General features: G+C 34.1%; 1 protein-coding gene across 1 annotated transcript; it reads right to left on the bottom strand.

The window, feature by feature from the left end:
- Window positions 1-11286: 11286 nt before the first annotated feature.
- LOC112729161 (outer envelope protein 39, chloroplastic-like) lies at window positions 11287-21122 on the bottom strand. Its single transcript, XM_025779505.3, has 11 exons — window positions 20967-21122; window positions 20562-20631; window positions 20435-20470; window positions 20173-20317; window positions 19274-19432; window positions 14562-14632; window positions 14396-14474; window positions 14135-14250; window positions 13347-13494; window positions 12204-12273; window positions 11287-11563 (listed from the first exon to the last, which is right to left on the bottom strand). Exons 1-11 carry the CDS (start codon window positions 20998-21000, stop codon window positions 11406-11408), a joined length of 1086 nt encoding a protein of 361 aa, XP_025635290.1. The 5' UTR covers window positions 21001-21122; the 3' UTR covers window positions 11287-11405.
- Between the last annotated feature and the right edge of the window lie 331 nt (window positions 21123-21453).

The following is a 21453-nucleotide window of genomic DNA, read 5'->3' on the forward strand; positions in this document are numbered from 1 at the left end:
AGCAGAATCAAAGACAAGCCATGCCTCCAAGAATCTCACCTTGCTGGCCGAATCTTCTTCTTCCTTTTTGAGCATGAAGAGCTCAAGATTACCTCACCAAATCTATCCATATTTGGTGACAATCTCAGCCACAGCTCATTTTTATTTTAGTATGTTTTCTTGCCATCATCATGATGGTCTTGTAGCTTGTTCTTCCTTCACTTTGGTAGCTCATTTTTGCTTCCATGGTTTCCTGGGCATTGACCGAAGAGAAGAAAGAGATGAGAGAGAGGAAAGAGAAATTGTGAACAATAATTAATGAAACAAAGATAGAGAATAAATTAAATCAATTTCCCTTTCTCTTTGCTGACAAGCGTGTAGCCTTAGTGCTTGTAGTCAAATCAATGACACTTTCTCTCTCACTTATGTTTCCAATACTAGCAAATTAAATTTGGAATCCATTCAAAGAAGAGAAATGGGATCCGTTGGAAAGCATGAGGCAAATGTCAACATTTGCTTTCCTGATGGATTTGAAATCAAGCATTGGATCTTAAGCATATAACACAATTGGGCTTGGAGCAACCAAAATCATTCTGGCCCAAGTAATTTATTTTCCATTCAGCCACAAGAAACTAACTCATATTAATGCTGAATATTTTAATCATTGGGCTAGCAACATTTCTTTTTATTTCGGCCCAATTTAAAACTTGCAACAAAATTATTAATTAACATATGTTAAATGAGAATCAAATTAATAATTTTGTTAATCAAATATTTCAATAATGTTTGTTCATCATCAAAATTAAATTTGAGTTTTCCAAACTCATCACTCATATTATACAAAATAAAAGCCCATTCAGTCTAAGCAAACCCGAAAAAGTTCAGCCCAATTCCAAAAACTATAATCACTCACATTAATACAATTGTTTTTCTAAATTAAACGTGCAACCAGTTATGACCAAGGTTCTGAAAATCGAAGCGGTCACTAAACCGTTCTAACTACTGGTTCACTAATTCATAGGTTTAACCGGTTCGACCGTGATTGAATCGAAAAAACTGTTTTATAAAAAAATAATAAATAAAATATAAATAAACACACAAAAATATAATTATAGACTACTATAATCTTTAAAATGTTATCTAAATTAAAAGTATTACATCAACCACATTATTATAATCTCATCCAAATACAAACATAAAAGTCAAATAATAAAAAAAAATAAATAATCAATCACAAGCCATTCAGTTATTCACCATCTTCATATTACATGTCAAATTGCTGCATAGAGAATACTAACATTTTGATGTATTTAATTTGATCACTGCCAGACTTCTGTTGCGTCATGAGTGTTGTTCATTCAGCAATAGAGAGTAGTAAAGGCAGGATTGGGTGAATTAGAAAGATGGTGTATTAAGGCCACTGATGAGGAGAACCAATCAACTATTTGAGACCATTCTTTCTATTCCATATTTATATCATAACCTGAATCCGTCATGCACAGTATGTTGACTTTGTAACAGCCCAGACCACCCGCTAGCACGATATTGTTCGCTTTGGCACACAAGGCCTCATGATTTTGCCTTTGACGATAGAGATGATACCCGAAGCCCCCCACACTCACTCGTCAAAACACGTCATGCTAGGGAGAGATATCCACACCCTTATAAGGCATGCTTCGTTCCCCTCCCCAACCGATGTAGGACCTTACAATCCACCCCCCTAAGGGAGCCCAGCGCCCTCGCTGGCACATCGATCCGGGCTCCGGCTCTGATACCATCTGTAACAGTCCAGACCACCCGCTAGCACGATATTATCCACTTTGGCACACAAGGCCTCACGGTTTTGCCTTTGACGATAGGGATGATAGCTGAAGCCCCCACACTCACTCGTCAAAATGCATCATGCTAGGGAGAGGTATCCACACCCTTATAAGGCATGCTTCGTTCCCCTCTCCAATCGATGTGGGAACGAAGCATGCCTTATAAGGGTGTGAATACCTCTCCCTAGCATGACGCGTTTTGATGAGTGAGTGTGGGGGGCTTCGGCTATCATCCCTATCGTCAAAGGCAAAACCGTGAGGCCTTGTGTGCCAAAGCGAACAATATCGTGCTAGTGGGTGGTCTGGGCTGTTACAGATGGTATCAGAGCTGGAACCCGGATCGATGTGCCAGCGAGGGTGCTAGGCTCCCTTAGGGGGTGGAGTGTAAGGTCCCACATCGATTGGAGAGGGGAACGAAGCATGCCTTATAAGGGTGTGGATACCTCTCCCTAACATGACGCATTTTGACGAGTGAGTGTGGGGGGCTTCGACTATCATTCCTATCATCAAAGGCAAAACCGTGAGGTCTTGTGTGCCAAAGCAGACAATATCGTGCTAGCGGGTGGTCTGGGCTATTACAGATGGTATCAAAGTCGGAACCCGGATCGATGTGCCAGCGAGGCCGCTGGGCTCCCTTAGGGGGGGTGGAGTGTAAGGTCCCACATCGGTTGGAGAGGGAAACGAAGCATGCCTTATAAGGGTGTGGATACCTCTCCCTAGCATGACGCGTTTTGACGAGTGAATGTGGGGGGCTTCGGCTATCATCCCTATCGTCAAAGGCAAAACCGTGAGGCCTTGTGTGCCAAAGCGGACAATATCGTGCTAGCGGGTGGTCTGGGCTGTTACAGACTTAGCCTGGGAGGAACTGAAACATATTGAGCAAGCTGTAGGATTCCTAGTAAAAGTCAGTTTTACAGAATCTTGAATTCATATTCAAACAAACAAACGAAAAGAAAGTCAATATTGCTCATCTTCCATTCAATTCTTAATCTCAGGTATTCATCAAAAACCTAAAAAAAAATTAATGAAGTAACAAAGGAGCTCTGCCCAGTGAGTGTCCTCTTTTCAATTTATAGCTACTTATAAATTGATATAACTCAATTCCATTCTCTTCCTAATAACAAGAACAATTAATTAAGATCAACGTCATGAACAATTTAGCAAATTAAGATCAACAACATGAATAATTGATCAAATCAACATTAATAACATGAACAATTTATCAAATCAAGAACAATAAACCATAACAAGAACAATTTATAAAATTAACAAATTATCAAAAGGTCAAGAACAACATAACAACTTAACAATCTAAAATTTAAAAGTTAAGAACAGCACTAAAATATTAATTCATCAAATTAACAAGTTAATAAGATCAATTAGAACTAAAAATCAAAATAACAAGAACAACTAAAGCTTTAAAATACAGCAAACCAACAAGAAATCAAGAACTGGAACAACATACTAATCATTAGAAATAACAATTAAATAAAATAAAAATTGAATAATTAATACAAGAAAGAACAAGTAAAGGAAAATAAATTACCTTAGGCTGGAGCATGTTCTGAAATTCGAACAAAACAGGGAGAGGGAGCTGGAGCTTTGAAATGTGACGGAGATGGTTGAACAGAAACAGAACGGTGGTTGAACGGTGGCTCTAACACACGAAGAGAGGTCGGAACAGAGGGCTAAGCAACTCAAACAAAAAGACAAGGGGTAGAGCGGGGGGAACAGAGCTTGAAGAGCGGTAGAACCTTGGCGAGACAACGGTGGAAGCTCGGCCAAAAAGGAGTCGGAACACACGTTGTGACAATGCTGTTGGTCTGTTGCATTGCAAACGACAGCGGTTGTTGGACGTTGAAGAACAGAAACGAAGAAGAATGGCGGCGGTGGCAAAACTTTCCAGTTCAAAAGTTGAAGAAGAAGAATATGGGAGTAAGGGAGGAGATTGAGATGAGAGGCGCAGGTAAGAGGAAGGAGAAGGAGTGATTGAGTGAGTACTTTGAGAGAGTGCGTAGCTTTGATTAGGGTTTCAACTTTCAATGAATGAAACGGCGCCGTTTAGGTGGAAAATAAAAAAATGGCTGGGTTCCGGTTCGGTTCGATCAAGCGGTTTCTAGCCGGTTCGATGGTTCAACTCCGATTTTCAAATTCAGCGGTTATGCTATCTATCCGATCCGTCTTTCTTGTCAGTTCACGGTTCGATCGGTTCGACTGGCCTATTCGAACCGATTTTCAGAACCTTGGTTATGACGAATCTACATCAACCTGCGGTCATAGGCTTTTAGGTTTGCAATTCCCCATGTGACTCAAAAAAAAGAAGCTATGCGTTGGTGCCTGGTACACACACCTCAACATCTATATGTATGGATATTTCTCCAATCCATACCAGAGAATTTCCCATTAATATAATCCACTTTTGTTAAGCTATGCTTAGCCAATTGGCTCATTATCCTCAAAACAATTATCCTATTGGAGCAGTCATCAGCATATATAACAAGAAATAATATCAAACAAGAAAAAATAACTCGATTAATTGAGAAGTCATAGAATGTAGAAAGATAAAGTCAAATTGCATCCAAATCCAACCTTTTTTAATCAAGGATCATTTCAAGATATGATTTAGTAATCCAAGGTCCATTGATATCAAGCTTCATTGCTTCTGTTCAGTCTGCAGAAAATTATTTTTTCCCCTCTTTTGAATAAGTAACTCAGCATATTATTAATCAAAAAATACATAATCAGAGTAGGCAGCAAGGATATACATAGAAATCTCTAGCCAAACAAGGTTTTTAATATAAAGTGGAAGAGAAGGTAAGAAAAGATACAGTAATGAAAATTAAAATAGCACAAGATCATAATTGACTATTGAAATACCAACAAATTAGTTAGTATCACAATTGACACTAGGCCCAATTTATAACACTAATTAAAGAGGAGGAGGATGAGAAATCCTTGTAAGAGCTTCCAACTATGAACAATGTAAATAACTTCCGATGCAAAACACAATTCAGGCATCTAAAGTGTGGAAACTATACTACAGATCACAAATGATTCAAAAGACACAACTATGACACTATTACTGTGTACATTCTATCTATTTCAATTACCAAAGAAGAGAGGCAACTTGCAAATAGTGGAACCAAAAGAAATAGCACTATGAGTATCAATAACCAGACTGAAAAATACTAGACTTTCCTCCAATACCCATGGCACTAGACTTCCCTTCAATACCCATGGCCTCCAGATCAATTGCCATACGAACAGTACTACTCCAAGGATGCTAAAAATGAAACCAAGTAAAATATAACACTAATAAGTAATGAAGAAGAACACACAATTCATGGAATTAATAATAAGAGTAAATAGCCATTTCTGACCATCAAAGATTTGGACGCTGACATTTCTAACCATAAAAGACAGAAATTAAAGTTATACCCATGAAAGATGAACTTTTTCAGACAAAATTATCCAAACTCTAAAAAATTAAATTAAATTCCAAATTTACCCTCTAATATAACCCAACTCTAATTACTAATTTTACTCCACACCACCACTCTCCCAATTTCAAATCCTACCACTACTCTCATCCTCAACTACCACCATTAATGCCGCTATCACCACTACCACCGCCATCACTCCATTCTTTTCTGCCACCATTGCCACCGCCACGAGCAGGAGGAAGAAGAATATAAACATGGCCGGCAGCAGCGAATAAGGGAAATTCACCACAATCCAAGAGAAGATCACCTTCGATAAAGAGACTAAGAAGAGCAAGTTCATCGCCATCGCTGGCCCCATCTCCAAGGAGAAATCTACCATGCCTTTCCTCTCAAGTTATTTTCTTCCACTTCTGTTTGTTCTCTTAAAATTTCTTCATGCCAATTTTATTTTACTTCGTTCATTGATTGTTAGGTTCGGGATCCGCGTGCTACCCATAATTGCTGGGCTTATAAGGTACAATAAAAACCATCAACCTTAGCCAATAGAACTCATCATCCGCAACCACCTCCGAATTCTCTCTATCAGCCACTACCAAAATAGGTTCCTCTTTATAATACTTGTTTACCTTCCACGGCAAAATCCTAGCATTCGCAAATGAAACCACAATTCCTCCTTTTCCTATAGTAGCCAATGGCTCCCACCGTAGCTAGATTCTGAGCGCCCTTTTTGTCAAACTTGTTATTGACCATGTAAAGGGCGGCGGTGGAGCGCTGAGAGACATTGAGGAGGTAGATCTCATAGAGAATCTTAGTGCCGCTAATATTGAAGGGGGGAGGATGTCGGTCAGTATTTGACTGTTGGAGTGACTCACGAACCTGAGCGGCAACGACAAGGCGATTCTGTGCAATGCCGGATATGCTGGTGAGCTCATCAATGGAGGGAGGGGTGAAGCATCATGGTGGACTGGTGGTAAGATTTGGAATTGGAAAAGTGGTGGTGTGGAGTAAAATTAGAAGACAGAGTTATGATATATTAGAGGGTAAATTTAGAATTTTATTTAATTTTTTAGAATTTGGATAATTTTGTCTGTAAAAATCTATCTTTCATGGATATAACTTTAATTTCCGTCTTTTATAGATAGAAATGCTAGTGTTCAAATCTTTCATGGTTAGAAATGGTTATTTACTCTTATAAATATTGTCTCCAAAATAAAATAAACATAATCCAAAATATTCAATTTTCATCTTCATTATCTTGTAAGTTGGGTTGGGGGAAGTTAGATTTTGGCAAAAAATTACAAAAATACCCCCTTGCCAAAAAAAACACTAAGCCCGGCGGAGAAACCCACTCCGCCAAAGCCCGCAATTTAAGCGGTGCAGGTTAGATGGACTTTTGTTATTTGGCAGTCTCAATTTTTTAGCCCAACCCGTCTTTTTTGGCGGGTTACGCAAACCGGACCGGCGGATTTAGACCCGTTTGCCACTCCTACCTACGACACATACACGGTATCATATTATCATGTTGTGTAATCATATTATTAATTATCCCATTTGTAACAATAATTTAGAATTTGTTTGAGTGTCATTATAAATTATTAAAAAAAATTTATCTTTTAATGTATTTGATAAAATTTTATTAATAAAAATAAAAATAAAAATATTAAAGAATACAAAATATTTTTTAAATTATAATTCACATCTTTTTTTTTTAAATATTTTTAATATAATAAATAAATAAATAATACTTTATATTATGAGTTTAATTTTGATGCGCTGACAGTGTAAAATATTTTATACAGTCGTGCAATCACAACCATTCTCTTAGATGACCATTCATACAGTCAATGTAAAAAGTAGTTATTTTTGCTAATGTGGCATTATATGATTGGATGCAAGTGTAAAATGATTTTACACTAAATGTCCTAGTTTTGATGGTCAAACTTACTTCAGCTGTAATTTATATTTGTTTATTATTATAATTATGTTTTGAATGAAAACTTGGTTTATAATTATGTTTATTAGATGTTTATAATTACAAAGACTTTAATGTTTATGAATATAAAAATTATAATTTTTTTATGCTTTTAGAAATTATAAATTTATTGAAATAATTGTAAAATTATATTTATTATTTAATAGTTAATAGTAAAAATAAAAATTTGGCTTAGTCCACCAACTACGGGACAGAATGGAATTTTAGGATCACCTCACTAGGCGGGGCGGGGCGGGTTTCCCCGCTTGCCACCCCTAGCCATAGGAATCGATTATGTTGTCCATTACATTATGAAAAAGCCTATGATCATTTTCAGATAGAAAAAAAAAAGAGATTAATCAAGGAGAAAGATCTATTTCATATTTTATAGGGTAAAAAACCCTAATAAGCCAAGGCAAGTTTCGCATTACGTAAATAAGCCAAAAGCAAAATCGTTTCAGCAATGAGCCAAGGCCTATTTTTATGTAATTCGAACCAGCTTGGTTCGAACTACATTCCTTAGTAAATCGAACCAACATAGTTCGAATTAGGAGGAGAAAACGTTGAACGTAATTCGAACCAATGCGGTTCGAACTCAAGCTCCATATAATTCGAACAAGGCTAGTTCGAATTATGCCTACGGTAGCAAACCATGTAATTCGAACCAACCTGGTTCGAATTACCCTTCTCATGGCTCCTTAATAATTCGAACCTACCTGGTTCGAATTACTACTGATTCGGCTATATAAGGAGTTCGAATCAGCCTCATTCGAACCATTCTTCCTTTCCCCTACCCCACCAAATCCCAGAGAAAACGACCCAGATTCTCTACGACGAAGACCTGAATGGAATACTCTGCTGATGGGGGACAATCCGGCACGGTTATATCGCTTGGACGGAGTTGCTCATATAGCCGGGGTCATCAACGACGAGGTTAGTACAGAAATAACTTTGTGGTAGCGGTATATGTGACTTAGTGGTTTTGCATGCGGTTTTAGTGGCGGTTTAGGTTAGCGGTAAATCGTAGTGGTATTGCTGGTGGTTTAGTTGAGAGGTTTTGCATGCGGGTTAGATGGTGGTTTAGTTGGTGGTTTATCTAGGTGGTTTATGTTAGTGGTTTATGTTGGTTTTTTATGTTGGTGGTTTATGTTAGTTGTTTTATGTTAGTGGTTTCTGTTAGTTGTTTTATGTTAGTGGTTTGTGTTAGTTGTTTTATGTTAGCTGTTTTATGTTAATGGTTTTAGTTAAGCTGTTTTATGTTAGTGGTTCTACTTAAGCTGTTTTATGTTAGTGGTTTAGTTGTGTGGTCTATGGGTTTGTTTTGCATGTGGTTCTCGTTCATGTATTTTTATGCGATTTTATTTAGTATGATGTTTTGTTGATGATTTATCGTGTTGGTTATGTTTGTCATTGGTTATGAAGCTGGTTCTAACAATGCGGTGCATTTCATGCGCAGCCTCAGCGATGCATCAGGAGCATGCGGCGGCAGCAGGGCATGCGACTCGATGACAGATACGTTCCGTACTTGTAGATGGCCGGACTATACCATCTTGCAAGGCTGAACGATAGATGGTTCCATTTAGACGAGGCCCTTGTCAGTGCATTTGTCGAGCTATGGCGTCCGGAGACGCACACATTTCATATGCCGTTCGGAGAGTGCACGATCACACTCCAGGACGTGGCATACCAGTTGGGTTTGCCAGTGGACGGGCGTTACGTGAGCGGCTGCCTATCAGAATTCCAGATATACATCCATGGTGGCCGTCCAGCCTGGGTGTGGTTCCAGGAGTCTTGGCATACGTCGCATTCACTAGAAGCATCCGTGCGTCTTTGCCCTTGAAGGTAAGGGCAAAATTAGCCGCCACGTGTCGAATGCAGAATGCACGGTATGCAGATGGAGGTAACCAACCTCCGTCAGGAGCCTCAAGCACAGCCTTGATGCCGTTATGTCTGTCCGATATAACCAGCAGACCCGGCTGCGGTGTCACGTGCTGTCGAAGGTGGGAGAGAAAGAATGACCAAGACTCTGCATTCTCACCCTCTACTAGTGCGAATGCAACAGGTAGAATGTTGGAGTTCCCGTCCTGTGCAATCGCGATGAGCAACGTACCCCCGTACTTCCCATATAGATGGGTGCCGTCAATGCTAACTAGCGGCTTGCAATGACGGAATGCCTCGATGCACGGTGGAAACGTCCAGAAAAGTCTGTGAAAAAAAGCTTGAGACTCGTCTACTTGTCCACCAACTCGAACGGGGCTCGTCCGTAGGATTGCAACAGTACCAGGCATCGTCAACTGGACTCCCAACACCCACCTGGGGAGCTCGTTGTATGACTCATTCCAGTCACCGTAGATGAGGGCAATAGCCTTCTGCTTCGCCATCCAGACCCTCCTGTAAGTCGGCCTAAACCCAAAGTGTGCTGCCGTGGCATTTAGGAGCACCTTGATGCTGACGGATGCATCAGCCCTAACCATTGGCATAATGAACACCGATATCACATGATAATCCAAATTCCTGTGGTCACTCGAGATGGAGGTGGCAAGACAAGTGTGAGGTCCATTGTACCGTTTGACCTCCCAAATGCCCTTGCGCTGCCGGAGACTCAGTCGAATCAACCATGTGCACCCATTCCCAAACTCAGCACACTTGCCCACATAACGGCGATAATCAGACTCCACTACCTTGTACTGTACCCCTCGCCGGATGCTGTAAGTCTTCACACTTAACAGGGCCTCATCTTTATCCTGAAATTGCTGACCAACCTGGAACTCTGTCAGACCAGCAGTCCCTTCCGCATCTCTAGCTCCGAATCCAAAAGAGTGACCAGAAACCCCCTCCTGCCTCATGGCATCCAAATCCAAAGAGGAAAAATGTGGTGGATACTGCTGTGTGCCAGAGCTAGAACCACCTGCCGCCAATGCAGGCTCACTCGCTCCAATATCATCGCCGCTGTCATCATCAATCATATCCGGCTCGACGTCATCCTCCTCTCCATCACCCAACAATCCGTCTCCAACGCCCTGTAAAGCGTTTGGCAGAATATCAAATGATCCTGCCTCGTCGCCTCCGCTGCCATTGAGATCAGTAGCAAAAGACGGGGAGGCGACAGGTTGGACCGCTGGCTCGTACACAGGGACGGAGGAAGAAGCAACGGCAGGCCTGGAACTAGAACCAGCTGCCGTGGCTAAAGTGGTGGTATTCCGGTTCGAACCCCCTGAGCTGGATACCACATCAACCAGCTTTGCCAACAATTCTGGTGTCCTGACCTCCGGAAACTGCCGCCGACAAAGAAACATGACTTGTAAGTCCTCATCACTACCAATCGTGAAACAATCATACTTCACGGTATCCTGGAGGACCGTGATTGGAATGCGATAGAAAAACTTCTTAACCCGCTTCGCACCTTCCAGACCAAGTTTCATCAGCATAGATTGGACAAGGTCATCATAGCTCGTCGTAGGACTCACGACAATACAGAGAGGATCCTTATCTGTGAACTTCACACCGGAACGAGTTTTCCTCTTAATGGATCCTCTGTGGTGAACCAAAATAACAAAACTCTCCTCACTAGCCATCTTACACCCTCTAATGAGAGCAACTCACGTTTACAACCATATATATACTGCTCTGTCTCCCACTAATTCGAACCAGCCTACATTGAATTAGGGATTGTGTAATTCGAACCAGCCTGGTTCGAATTACTTGGTGCAGCTTCTCTCTCTATAATTCGAACTAGCTTGGTTCGAATTACGTGCGTTGCTAGTTCGAACCAGCTTGGTTCGATTTATGTTGAATTCTTTCTTAGTAATTCGAACTGCTTTGGTTCGATTTACTTTGGCCTGCTTCTCTCTCTATAATTCAAACCACCCTGGTTCGAATTACTTCCATTCATAGTTCGAACCAACTTGGTTCGATTTATTAAGAACGCTCAACTTGTAATTCGAACTGTGCTGGTTCGAATTACTACCAAATGCAGTTCGAACCACCTTGGTTCGAATTATATTAATATATGATCTGGCGCATTACTGAAACCATTTTCGGTTTGGCTTATATACGTAAATTCTAGATGGCATTGGCTTATAATGGTTTTTTACCCTATTTTATATATTTGGTTAATTACAATTACAAATACCTATTTTAATTACCATTTATACTAATTCTAACAATATCTAACTCTATTTCTGTTAGCATTCAAAGAAGCAGATTGTTAATTCCAAAGTAAAGTGTTCTTTGTTTAAAAGCATTGATAGCACAATCAGCTGTTATTTGAACCAATTCAGTTTTGAATCGAATGCCATAACCAATCCCAATCCCTGATCCTGGTTTACCCTTCCTTAATCCTGGATTTCCTGAAAGATTTTCCATTTCATGAAACTGTTAAAGACTTAAAGCAAACTACTCACAGATCAATTTTAAACAACTACACAGAGAAGTTATTTGTATACTTAATTAATTTGTTTTAATTTGTGCATTAAATTAACGTTGTATATATTTTTTAAATAGACATCTGGTTCTTAATAAATTTTAATCAGATATTTTAGCCTCTTAATAAATTTTTACTTTCTATAAGTCTTTTTGAAAATTATTTTTTTTGAAAAGATTCCTCCATTCATTATTTTAAAGAGAAACTAGTTTATCTTATGATGATATTTTTTAAAATCTAATTGTATTGTAATAAAATTTGTTAGAGATTTATTTGTTTAACACGTATATTAAAATAAAATTTAATTAAAGCAATGAAAATACAATTTGTACAACAAAAATAATTCTCGAACATTTTTAGTGAACAAAAATTTTTTAATAATAAAAATGTTCAATTTAAAATTTTTTGATAATCAATTTGAATATTTATTCTATTTTTTTTATTACGAATAAGATGTAAAATTTGTAAATAAATAATTTTACATCTTATCCAATAATAAAAAATATATATCGACTGAGTATAATAAAATAAAAATGAATAAAAGTAATAATTCACGTAGAACTCACCAAGCACTCTATTACTAGACCTTAGGTCAGACCCAAAGTCTAAGAAAATAACACCAGTAAGTTGTTTGTCCTGTAAAAAAAGAGTGATCAATGGCTTAAAGATCAAATTTAATTTGTATTACAAGAAGAGCATTAATTAATTTAGAGACTAAATTTTAATCTTCATATATAAGATGCTTATATAAATCTGTCTTTCATGTGTTATGAAATCAAAGCAATACTTTGACTGTACTGCAGAGGTTTCACAAAAGATTGAAGAAGTGGCTGGAATTTTTTAAATTAAGGAGTAAAAATTACTTCTATCTGTAAACCTGTCTAGCAATCTTTATTTATATTTTGTTTTTTTTTTTTTTTTTGGGGGGGGGGGGGTGTTATATATATATATGTGATAGATGCTTAATACTTATGATATTTTTTAAGTTACAATAACCGTTATTTTAATTTGATTAATTTCATATTAATTAAAAGATTTAAAATAAATAATTAATTATAAAATTTTTTAATTAACACAATCTTATTTAATAACTAATTAACTTACAATAATAGAAATATTTTATTGTTTATTATAATTAGTATTATGGGAGGATAAAAATAAAATGCCTGGTAAATAATACTTTAAAATGTGAGAATAATGTTAGATATATTTTACACAAAAATGATCTAAAATAACAAATATTATGAAGTAGTTAACATATATGATACTAATTAACTTCTCTTTAAGAAAGTTAAAGAGGTAGTAAATATAAACACAATAAATGAGAAAATTTTGTGCATAATATTACCTAAACTAACAAGAGATGGGTGTTATTTATTCTAAGATAAGCAATTGAATAACTTAATTATTATATGTAGGTGAATTCTAATATATATATATATATATATATATATATATATATATATATATATATATATTTATGGTGGTTATATAAATATTATTAAAATTACATTTTTTAATATTTTACTAACATTTTTTTTAGTAATATTTTAAAAAAAATATTATTAAATAATAAAAAATGTTACTTTAATTTTAATCACACTTTTTAAAATATTATAACCGCCGTAATTACTGTATGTAACATAAATATACTAAAATAGGTAACACTAATTGTAAAGTATTATTAGGCAGCATTATTATTACTATACCAATGGGAATGAGAATTCATTCTTTGAAACCACACATGAGTAACCAGAACCAACTGCACCTTCACCATAGCCTCTTACACTGTTGGGGCCACCAATTGCAAATGCTTCATATGGAGCAGTGGCTCCTACAAGTGAACCACCATTAAACCTGCCAAATAATATTGCAAATAAATAAATAATCATAATAATAATAATCATAATTAATTAGCTAGCACAACAACAGAAAAATCTTTGTTTACTTTTATCATTATCTCTGTATATTAATTTCAATGATAAAATGGTAAATTACTCTTTTAGTCTACAAATAACACTTCTTTTTAAAGAATATGTAGTAAATATATAAATAAAGAATTTACTTTTAATACATTAACAGTGTTTAATAATTATATTCGTTCTATGGATGATTAATCACATAATTAATATGTAAAAAATAATTATCTTGTTTATGTAACGTTATGTAATTTGATACGCCTGTATCTGACAATGCATCAAAATTAAATTTATAAATAAATTATTAAAATTATATGAAAACAAATAAAAATTAGATTGTTTTGTTGAGTTACACAAATGTCCTGTTTGAAAATTTATAAAATGATTATCACAAATTGATAGAGATTATTAAAGTAAGGGTAAAATTAGAAAGAATTAATTAACTAAGACTACATATATTACAGCTCTAAAATGATAGATATTGCCTTATAAAATGTTAACCTTTCTTAGACATTTATTACTAATTAATTAACAACAACATCTTAAAACATCATAAACACAAGTGAATTGGCACTCACAAAGTGGAGAAAAATGCTGATCCAATCTTGACTCCTTTTGAAGCAGAAAACTTGAACCGATTAAAGATTGCTAAGTTTGGATGAATTGGAATCCCTTGTTCAACTCTAAAACTGTACTGAAAGCAGAGTAAAGTTGAAGCTATTAGCAAATAGAATTAATACTGTGACTTTATTATTACAGTTAAAAGTTTAATTATATATGAAAACTATATATGTGTGTGCGCGCTCTCTCTAATAGTTTAACCAATAAAGAGGACTTACATGAGAAAATTTGTGATCATTTGCTTCTTCAAATCTAGATTCTTGACTAATCATTACCATGTTGTCATACGAATTTCCACTACATAAAATTTAACTTTATATTATTATTATGTGTGTTAAGTTAGTTTTATATAAATAGCACTGAATATTTATGAATTTGGTCAACCTTAAAGTCAATGGAAAACCATCCAGGTCTCTGCTTACTGAGCGGCCACAATCATTTATGAAATGAATATGCTGCAAAAAAAAAAATAAAAATAAAAAATCAAGTTGTGAGTTGTGACTTTATTATTTGATTTGTTTCCAACCTAAAAAATATGACCAATTATTAAAGAAAGGTGTTTCGCCACAAAATAAAATAAAATAAAAAGAAAAGGAAGGAAAGAGAGAAAGAAAGGTGGTGGGACTGAAAATTTACATGAAAAACTAATTAAATAGGCAAAATTTAAACGAAATTTATTGACATGGTAATCCATAATTCCATATAGAGTTTGTTTAGTGGGGATTCTATGAGAAGTAGTACTACTCTCCAATCTCCTATCTTAATTAAGAAAAATATTTTATATTTTTTCTTTTTCTGTTGCAAATATCTATTTATTTGTTTATGAAAAAAGACAAATATCTGTAGATATTAACCAAAAAAATCCAAAAGAATTCATTCAACATAATAAACATATAATACAAATTAATTTAACATCATCTAACTTGTAAATTAAAAAATTATAATCTACTCATCATTAAAAGAACAACACATATAAGAAAATATAACATGAAAATTCATCTTCATCCATGCCGTTCCAATTAAAGTATGATTTTTAATTTTAGTCTTAGTTTTATATGCATAAAGAAATTAATATATTTAGTAATTTCACATGTCATAAAAATTTAGCGTGTAATTTATGGATGAAAAATTTTGGATTTAGATATTTTAAAACAAAAAAATTAATAAAATAATAAAATTAAAAATTAATTATTATTATTATTATTAAATTTATATTTTTATCATATTTAAATTTTATTATCTTAATTTAAAAAATAATTAATTAATTATTTTATTAACTTATTTTAAAAGATTTTAATTCAAAATTAAAACTTTTGCCATCTCTACCTCCCTCCTATCTCTCCTCTCTCCTAAAGACATGATGGGAGCTCAAATTTAAAACAACACACAACTCTTGAGAGGCTATTAATAATAATCCTCACACTTCTATAAATAATCAATGAAAAATTAGCCACCTTCCTAGACCAATGATCCTCCAATCTTAAAAGGTTAGCCTTATTCATTCAAATTAAATAACCGGAATTGAGAAATATCAGTAATTAATATTTTTTATTAATATTATTTAATATTTGATTAATATTTTATTTTTCTATTATTACGATAAAAAATTCAAAATTTAGTACTTAATATTTAAAATATTAATTAAAAATGATAAATTTTATTAGTAATGTAATATGGATTTTTTTTAAATAAAATAAAAAATTATTTTTTTTAATTTTATTTTTCAACTTTAATTTTTTAAATATAATTTTTTTAAAATAAGTTCGGCGTCGACGAATTCTATAATTTATATAGAATTTTTTTAATCTCCCGACTAACTTCACTCAAATTTTTAAATATCCAAATTTTTAAGTTATATCGTCGTTTCCAAACAGTATATAAGTCTCCAAATAATACATAAGAGTATACAAAAATATCAATTAATAACGTAATTAAAATAGATTAAAAAAAAGTATTTCTCATGGAATAATTGTTTAAAGTTTTTGACAAGAGAAAAAGGCGATGAAATGATTGGCATAAGGAAAAAAATTGGGGCGAGAACATATAATTTTCATATTCGTGTCATTTTTTTAAATTATTTCCATTGAAAAAAAATTAAAAATTCTTAATCAATCATATTTTTTATTTTTTTATTTTCATTGAAAATAGAAATAAAAATGGTCAAACCAATCGCAACCTTAAATTGTTTTAATTGAAAAATTGTATTCTTTGTGATAATAACATCATCTACGCAAATCTCAGTCACAAAATGTGGTAAATCTTATTTCCAACATAAAATGTCCTATAAAGTATAAACTAAATGAAAAAGCACTATTATGTATGCAAATATGAGAGATCAACCACCATACACAAATAAAACATGGAGGAGGAGGAGGAGAGCCTACGCCACCATTGCCCGCGCGCCACCGCCGCCTTCGAGTCAATTCACCGCATCGGTCAGGAATAAAAGGTCCTCAAAACAATAAGTATGGCTTTTTTAATATTGCCAGCGCCAATAGCAACTATTATAATTATTAAACTACACTTCTATATTAGCCCATGACAACAATAAAGAAGTCTTGTGGCCCACAAATTCAGCCCAACAGAATACACAAATTAAATTATAATTTAGTCTTTATCATGGTATCAGAGCCATGGTATCCTCCTTGAAGAGGATATATAAGTTATCATCTTTTCGGTGAGAAATCACCATACTTCTTTTTCAACCTCCTCCCACAATAAATAATCATAGATTTAGTTACATGCATCTAAGTGAAAATCTTACCACAGTGTTGGTTATCCCGGTTCTTTACCAACAATTTCGTCTGCGCCTCCTTTCTTCCGGTAGTTTCGTCTGCATTCTGTTTCAGTGGTTTAATCTGCATTCTGTATTAGCAGTTCCATCTGCACTCTTATTGCGCTCTACGCGCCATTTGAAGACCACTCTTATTGCGCCATTTGAAGACCACTCTTATTGCGCCATACGCGCCCTCTAAAGATCAATCTTGTTGCGTTTTACACGCTTATTTTTTTATTTTTTATTTTTTTTATTTTTTATTTTTTCATTCTTTTTTTTTATGAAGATCGCTGCCTGCTCTCTCTCCCTCAAGCACAGCATCTCCTTTTATGTATTTTTGTCGTCGGCAGCTCAAGCTCCGCCGCACGCAATTGTTTAAAGATCGCTGCTCAAGCACAGCATCTCCTTTTATGTATTTTTGTCGTCGGCAGCTCAAGCTCCGCCGCACGCAATTGTTTAAAGATCGCTGCTCAAGCACAGCATCTCCTTTTATGTATTTTTGTCGTCGGCAGCTCAAGCTCCGCCGCACGTAGTTTTTGAATATCGCTGCTCAAGCACAGCATCTCCTTTTATGTTTTTGCCGCCGGCAGCTCAAGCTCCGCCGCACGCAGTTTTTGAAGATCGCTGCTCAAGCACAGCATCTCCTTTTATATTTTTGCAGTAGGCAGCTCAAGCTCTGCCGCACGCATCTTCCTCCGCGTCACCACGTCAGACGCGCTTTTCTCAACAATTTCATCGGAACTTATCCAAGCTGTGGATTATTGACATCTTCCATCCACCAGCTTGCGGGGGCGTATTAAACTACTCTTCTACTTTAGCCCATGACAACAATAAAGAAGTATCGTGGCCCACAAATTCAGCCCAACAGAATACAAAAATTCAATTTTAATTTTAGTCTTTATTATATTATCTTTATCTTATCTTTAATTGTTCTTATCTTATCTTTATTTGCTTTTATCTTTCATAGGACAATGCTCTATATATATTTAGTTTTACCCTCATAGTTTACAACACACTTCAGTGCAATTCAATCAATCAACAATCAATAAAAGTTATTTTCTTTGCTTTTCCTATTCTTTCACAATTTTATCATGGTACCACATCTTTTCCTACTCTATGAGAAATCACCCTACATCTTTTTCAACCTCCTCCCACAATAAATAATCATAGATTTAGTTACATGCATCCAAGTGAAAATCTTACCACAGTGTTGGTTATCCCGGTTCTTTACCAACAATTTCGTCTGCGCCTCCTTTCTTCCGGTAGTTCCGTCTGCATTTTGTTTCAGCAGTTTAATCTGCATATGTTTTAGCAGTTTCATCTGCACTCTTATTGCGCTCCACGCGCCCTCTTTTTTTTTTTTATCGCGCTCTATGCGCCATTTAAAGTTATTGCGTCATACGTACGCATTTTTTGAAGATTGCTGCTCAAGTACAGCATCTCCTTTTATATTTTTGCCGTCGGCAGCTCAAGCTCCGCCGCACGCATCTTCCTCCGCGTCACTACGTCAGAGGCGTCTTCCTCAACAATTTCATTGGAACTTATCCAAGCTGTGGATTATTGACATCTTCCATCCACCAGCTTGCGGGGGCATATTAAACTACACTTCTATATTAGCCCATGACAACAATAAAGAAGTCTTGTGGCCCACAAATTCAGCCCAACAGAATACACAAATTAAATTATAATTTAGTCTTTATCTTATCTTATAGTTATCTTTATCTTTATCTCTATCTTATCTTTATTTGCTTTTATCTTTCATAGGACAATGCTCTATATATATTTAGTTTTACCCTCATAGTTTACAATACACTTCAGTACAATTCAATCAATCAATAATCAATAAAGATTCGCATTCTTTTCTTTTCTTATTCTTTCACAATTTTATCAATAATCATATTTAACAAGGATTTTTTTAATTATAAATTAAAAAAATCACTATTTTCCAACAAAAAAAATACGACTTATTTTCGAAGTTGTTATTGTTGACCTTCTAACTATTTTTTCCTAGCCCAATCTGATATTTATGAAGAAGCATATTGAAGTTCGTTAGGGATAAAACGAACTCTATAAAAACATAGAAATTCACTAGGGTAGAATTTGCCTGGATTGCAACAAATTTACCCTAAATAGCAAAAAAATGTATTTAAAAAATTAAAATTAAAAAATTGAGTTTAAAAAAATAATAATTATTTTATTATATTTCAGTAAAAAATCTGATGTAACATTATTCACCGAAATTATAATAAAGATACTTCATAGTCTCATCAATGAGAATATAAGATGAATTAACCAAAACCCATATTAATTATTCACCAACCTTAAAGTGCACACTAGTTGTGGTTTTCCAATTGCAGCTTGAAGGTTCATTCATATCCAGCCCAATCGACAATTTTGATATCCTTACGTCTCCACTTGCTGAATGGCAGAAATTGTTCATGGGAATTCCATGAATACCAATCTCAGGTTTAAGTGAATGCTGAAAAAAAAGAAAAAGAAAAAAAACAGTTCAATAATCCCATGAGTTTCTTATTTTATTTACATTGTTTAAGATAAATTACACTGAATTTTCTTCTTAAAATTCAAACGTAATTATTAAATATATCTTTTCTTTTAATAGTCTAACATTTTACCACTATGCAACCACCTCCCTTCAAATTTATTTTTAAAATATGAACCCGTCAAAGTTGTTTTTTTATTTTTTAAATTGATTAATTAGAAAACATGTTATTACTAAACATGTGTTTTGCATGCACAAAAATATTTTATATTACTAGTTAAAATATTAATTGAACAAAATAAATAGGACAGGTACAAATTGGACAAGTATAAGGTAAATATTAAAGTATAGAAAATAGAGATTTTATGAAATAAGATTTAAATTATGAAATTATCTGACCTAATATTTTTTTTAAAAAAAAATATTATTTATATATCAAAATCAGTCACTAAAATCAATTAGTAATGTATTTGTGTATAAATACATATGTAATTTAATTTATTTTTAATGTATTTATATTTTAACATATATTTTATATTGATGGCTGATTTTGGTGTAAACATAACATAATCGTATTTTTTTCAAAATTGGTTGAGTCATTCAAAATTATAATATCAAAATATTTTAAGAATTCAATCAGATAATAATTTATTTATCTTTTAACTTCTTTCTAATGCTAATTGACAAATCAAAATATAAGCCAAAATGGTAACACAAACCACAATATTTAGAGACCTTTGACCAAGACATGGAGGTCTTGGTGTCCTATGATTTATCAACAAGTTTGAATCATGCAACCCTTTGTGCCATGAAACATCAAGCAAATCACCATTGCCAAATAGTGTAGGTAGCTTCAAGCAAAGGCTACAACAATGGAGGAAATTAATTAAAAGTTGAAATATTTGGTTACACCTCTTCATTGATGAAAACAATACAATTAGTAGAAATCCAATTTAATAGAGATCAAAACAAAATTTGTACCTTCCATTTGCAAGAGAAAATGGGCCGCTAAATATCCTGTTAGATTTCATTTTAATTATTTTTTTTTTCAGAGAAATATATATAATCAAATATATTAATTCTGAGCTTTTTTCTTTTGAAGCATAACCTGAGAGGAGAGAGCACATGAGAAGAACTATAAAGCTTTTGAATCAAATTAACTCCGACATCAAGTTTTGCTGCCATACGTGTAAGTTAAGGATATTATGTCATAAAACCACATATCTCAAATCAAAATTGAAGTCACTAGAAAAAAGTACTGAATATTACGTTAATCATGTATGAACAAAATCAGAAGTAATTAATTAATTGCATTGTAGTGTTTTAAAATCCTTATTATATAAAATATCAGACTTTGATATTACATGTGAATTAAACAATATATATATATGTGTGTGTGTGTGAAAAATATATATACGAGACATAATAATAAATAAATAATAATATATGAAACTTGTTATAATAATAATAATAAATAAATAAATAAATAAACAAATAATTGAAAGAAAAGAACCTTTGCCAGCATGGATACTTTGGTGAGCTCCCATTTCTGAGTAGCATTACATTCAAAAGATTGCAAGAATAATGAATGAATGATGAAACGGAATTCAAAAGTGAACGGGAGACCAAAAATATTTAGTTATGTCGTTGGTTGCAACATACGATCCATTATATTCCATCATCAATGTTATGGTGAGGTTGAAAAAGGGTGAAAGAATGTTCCAACCTTTCTTGCTTTGATATTCTTTGTTTCGCATACCACTATAAGTTTGTCACACTGTTGCTTCATCGTTCATCTTACTATGAGTCTGTTAGGAATCTCATAAAAAAAATAATAGCAAAATTGATTTAGTTTACAAATAGACTATATATCATGATTGCATTTGACCAAACAAAAATAGAATAAATTGAACGGATTGTAAGTGGACATGAGTAATTCAATTAGTAACAATGCTATATAACCAATAAATATTATTATTTTATTTAATATTTAATTAATA

Source organism: Arachis hypogaea, chromosome 12 (assembly GCF_003086295.3).
Source record: "Arachis hypogaea cultivar Tifrunner chromosome 12, arahy.Tifrunner.gnm2.J5K5, whole genome shotgun sequence".
NCBI classification, from domain to species: Eukaryota; Viridiplantae; Streptophyta; class Magnoliopsida; order Fabales; family Fabaceae; genus Arachis; species Arachis hypogaea.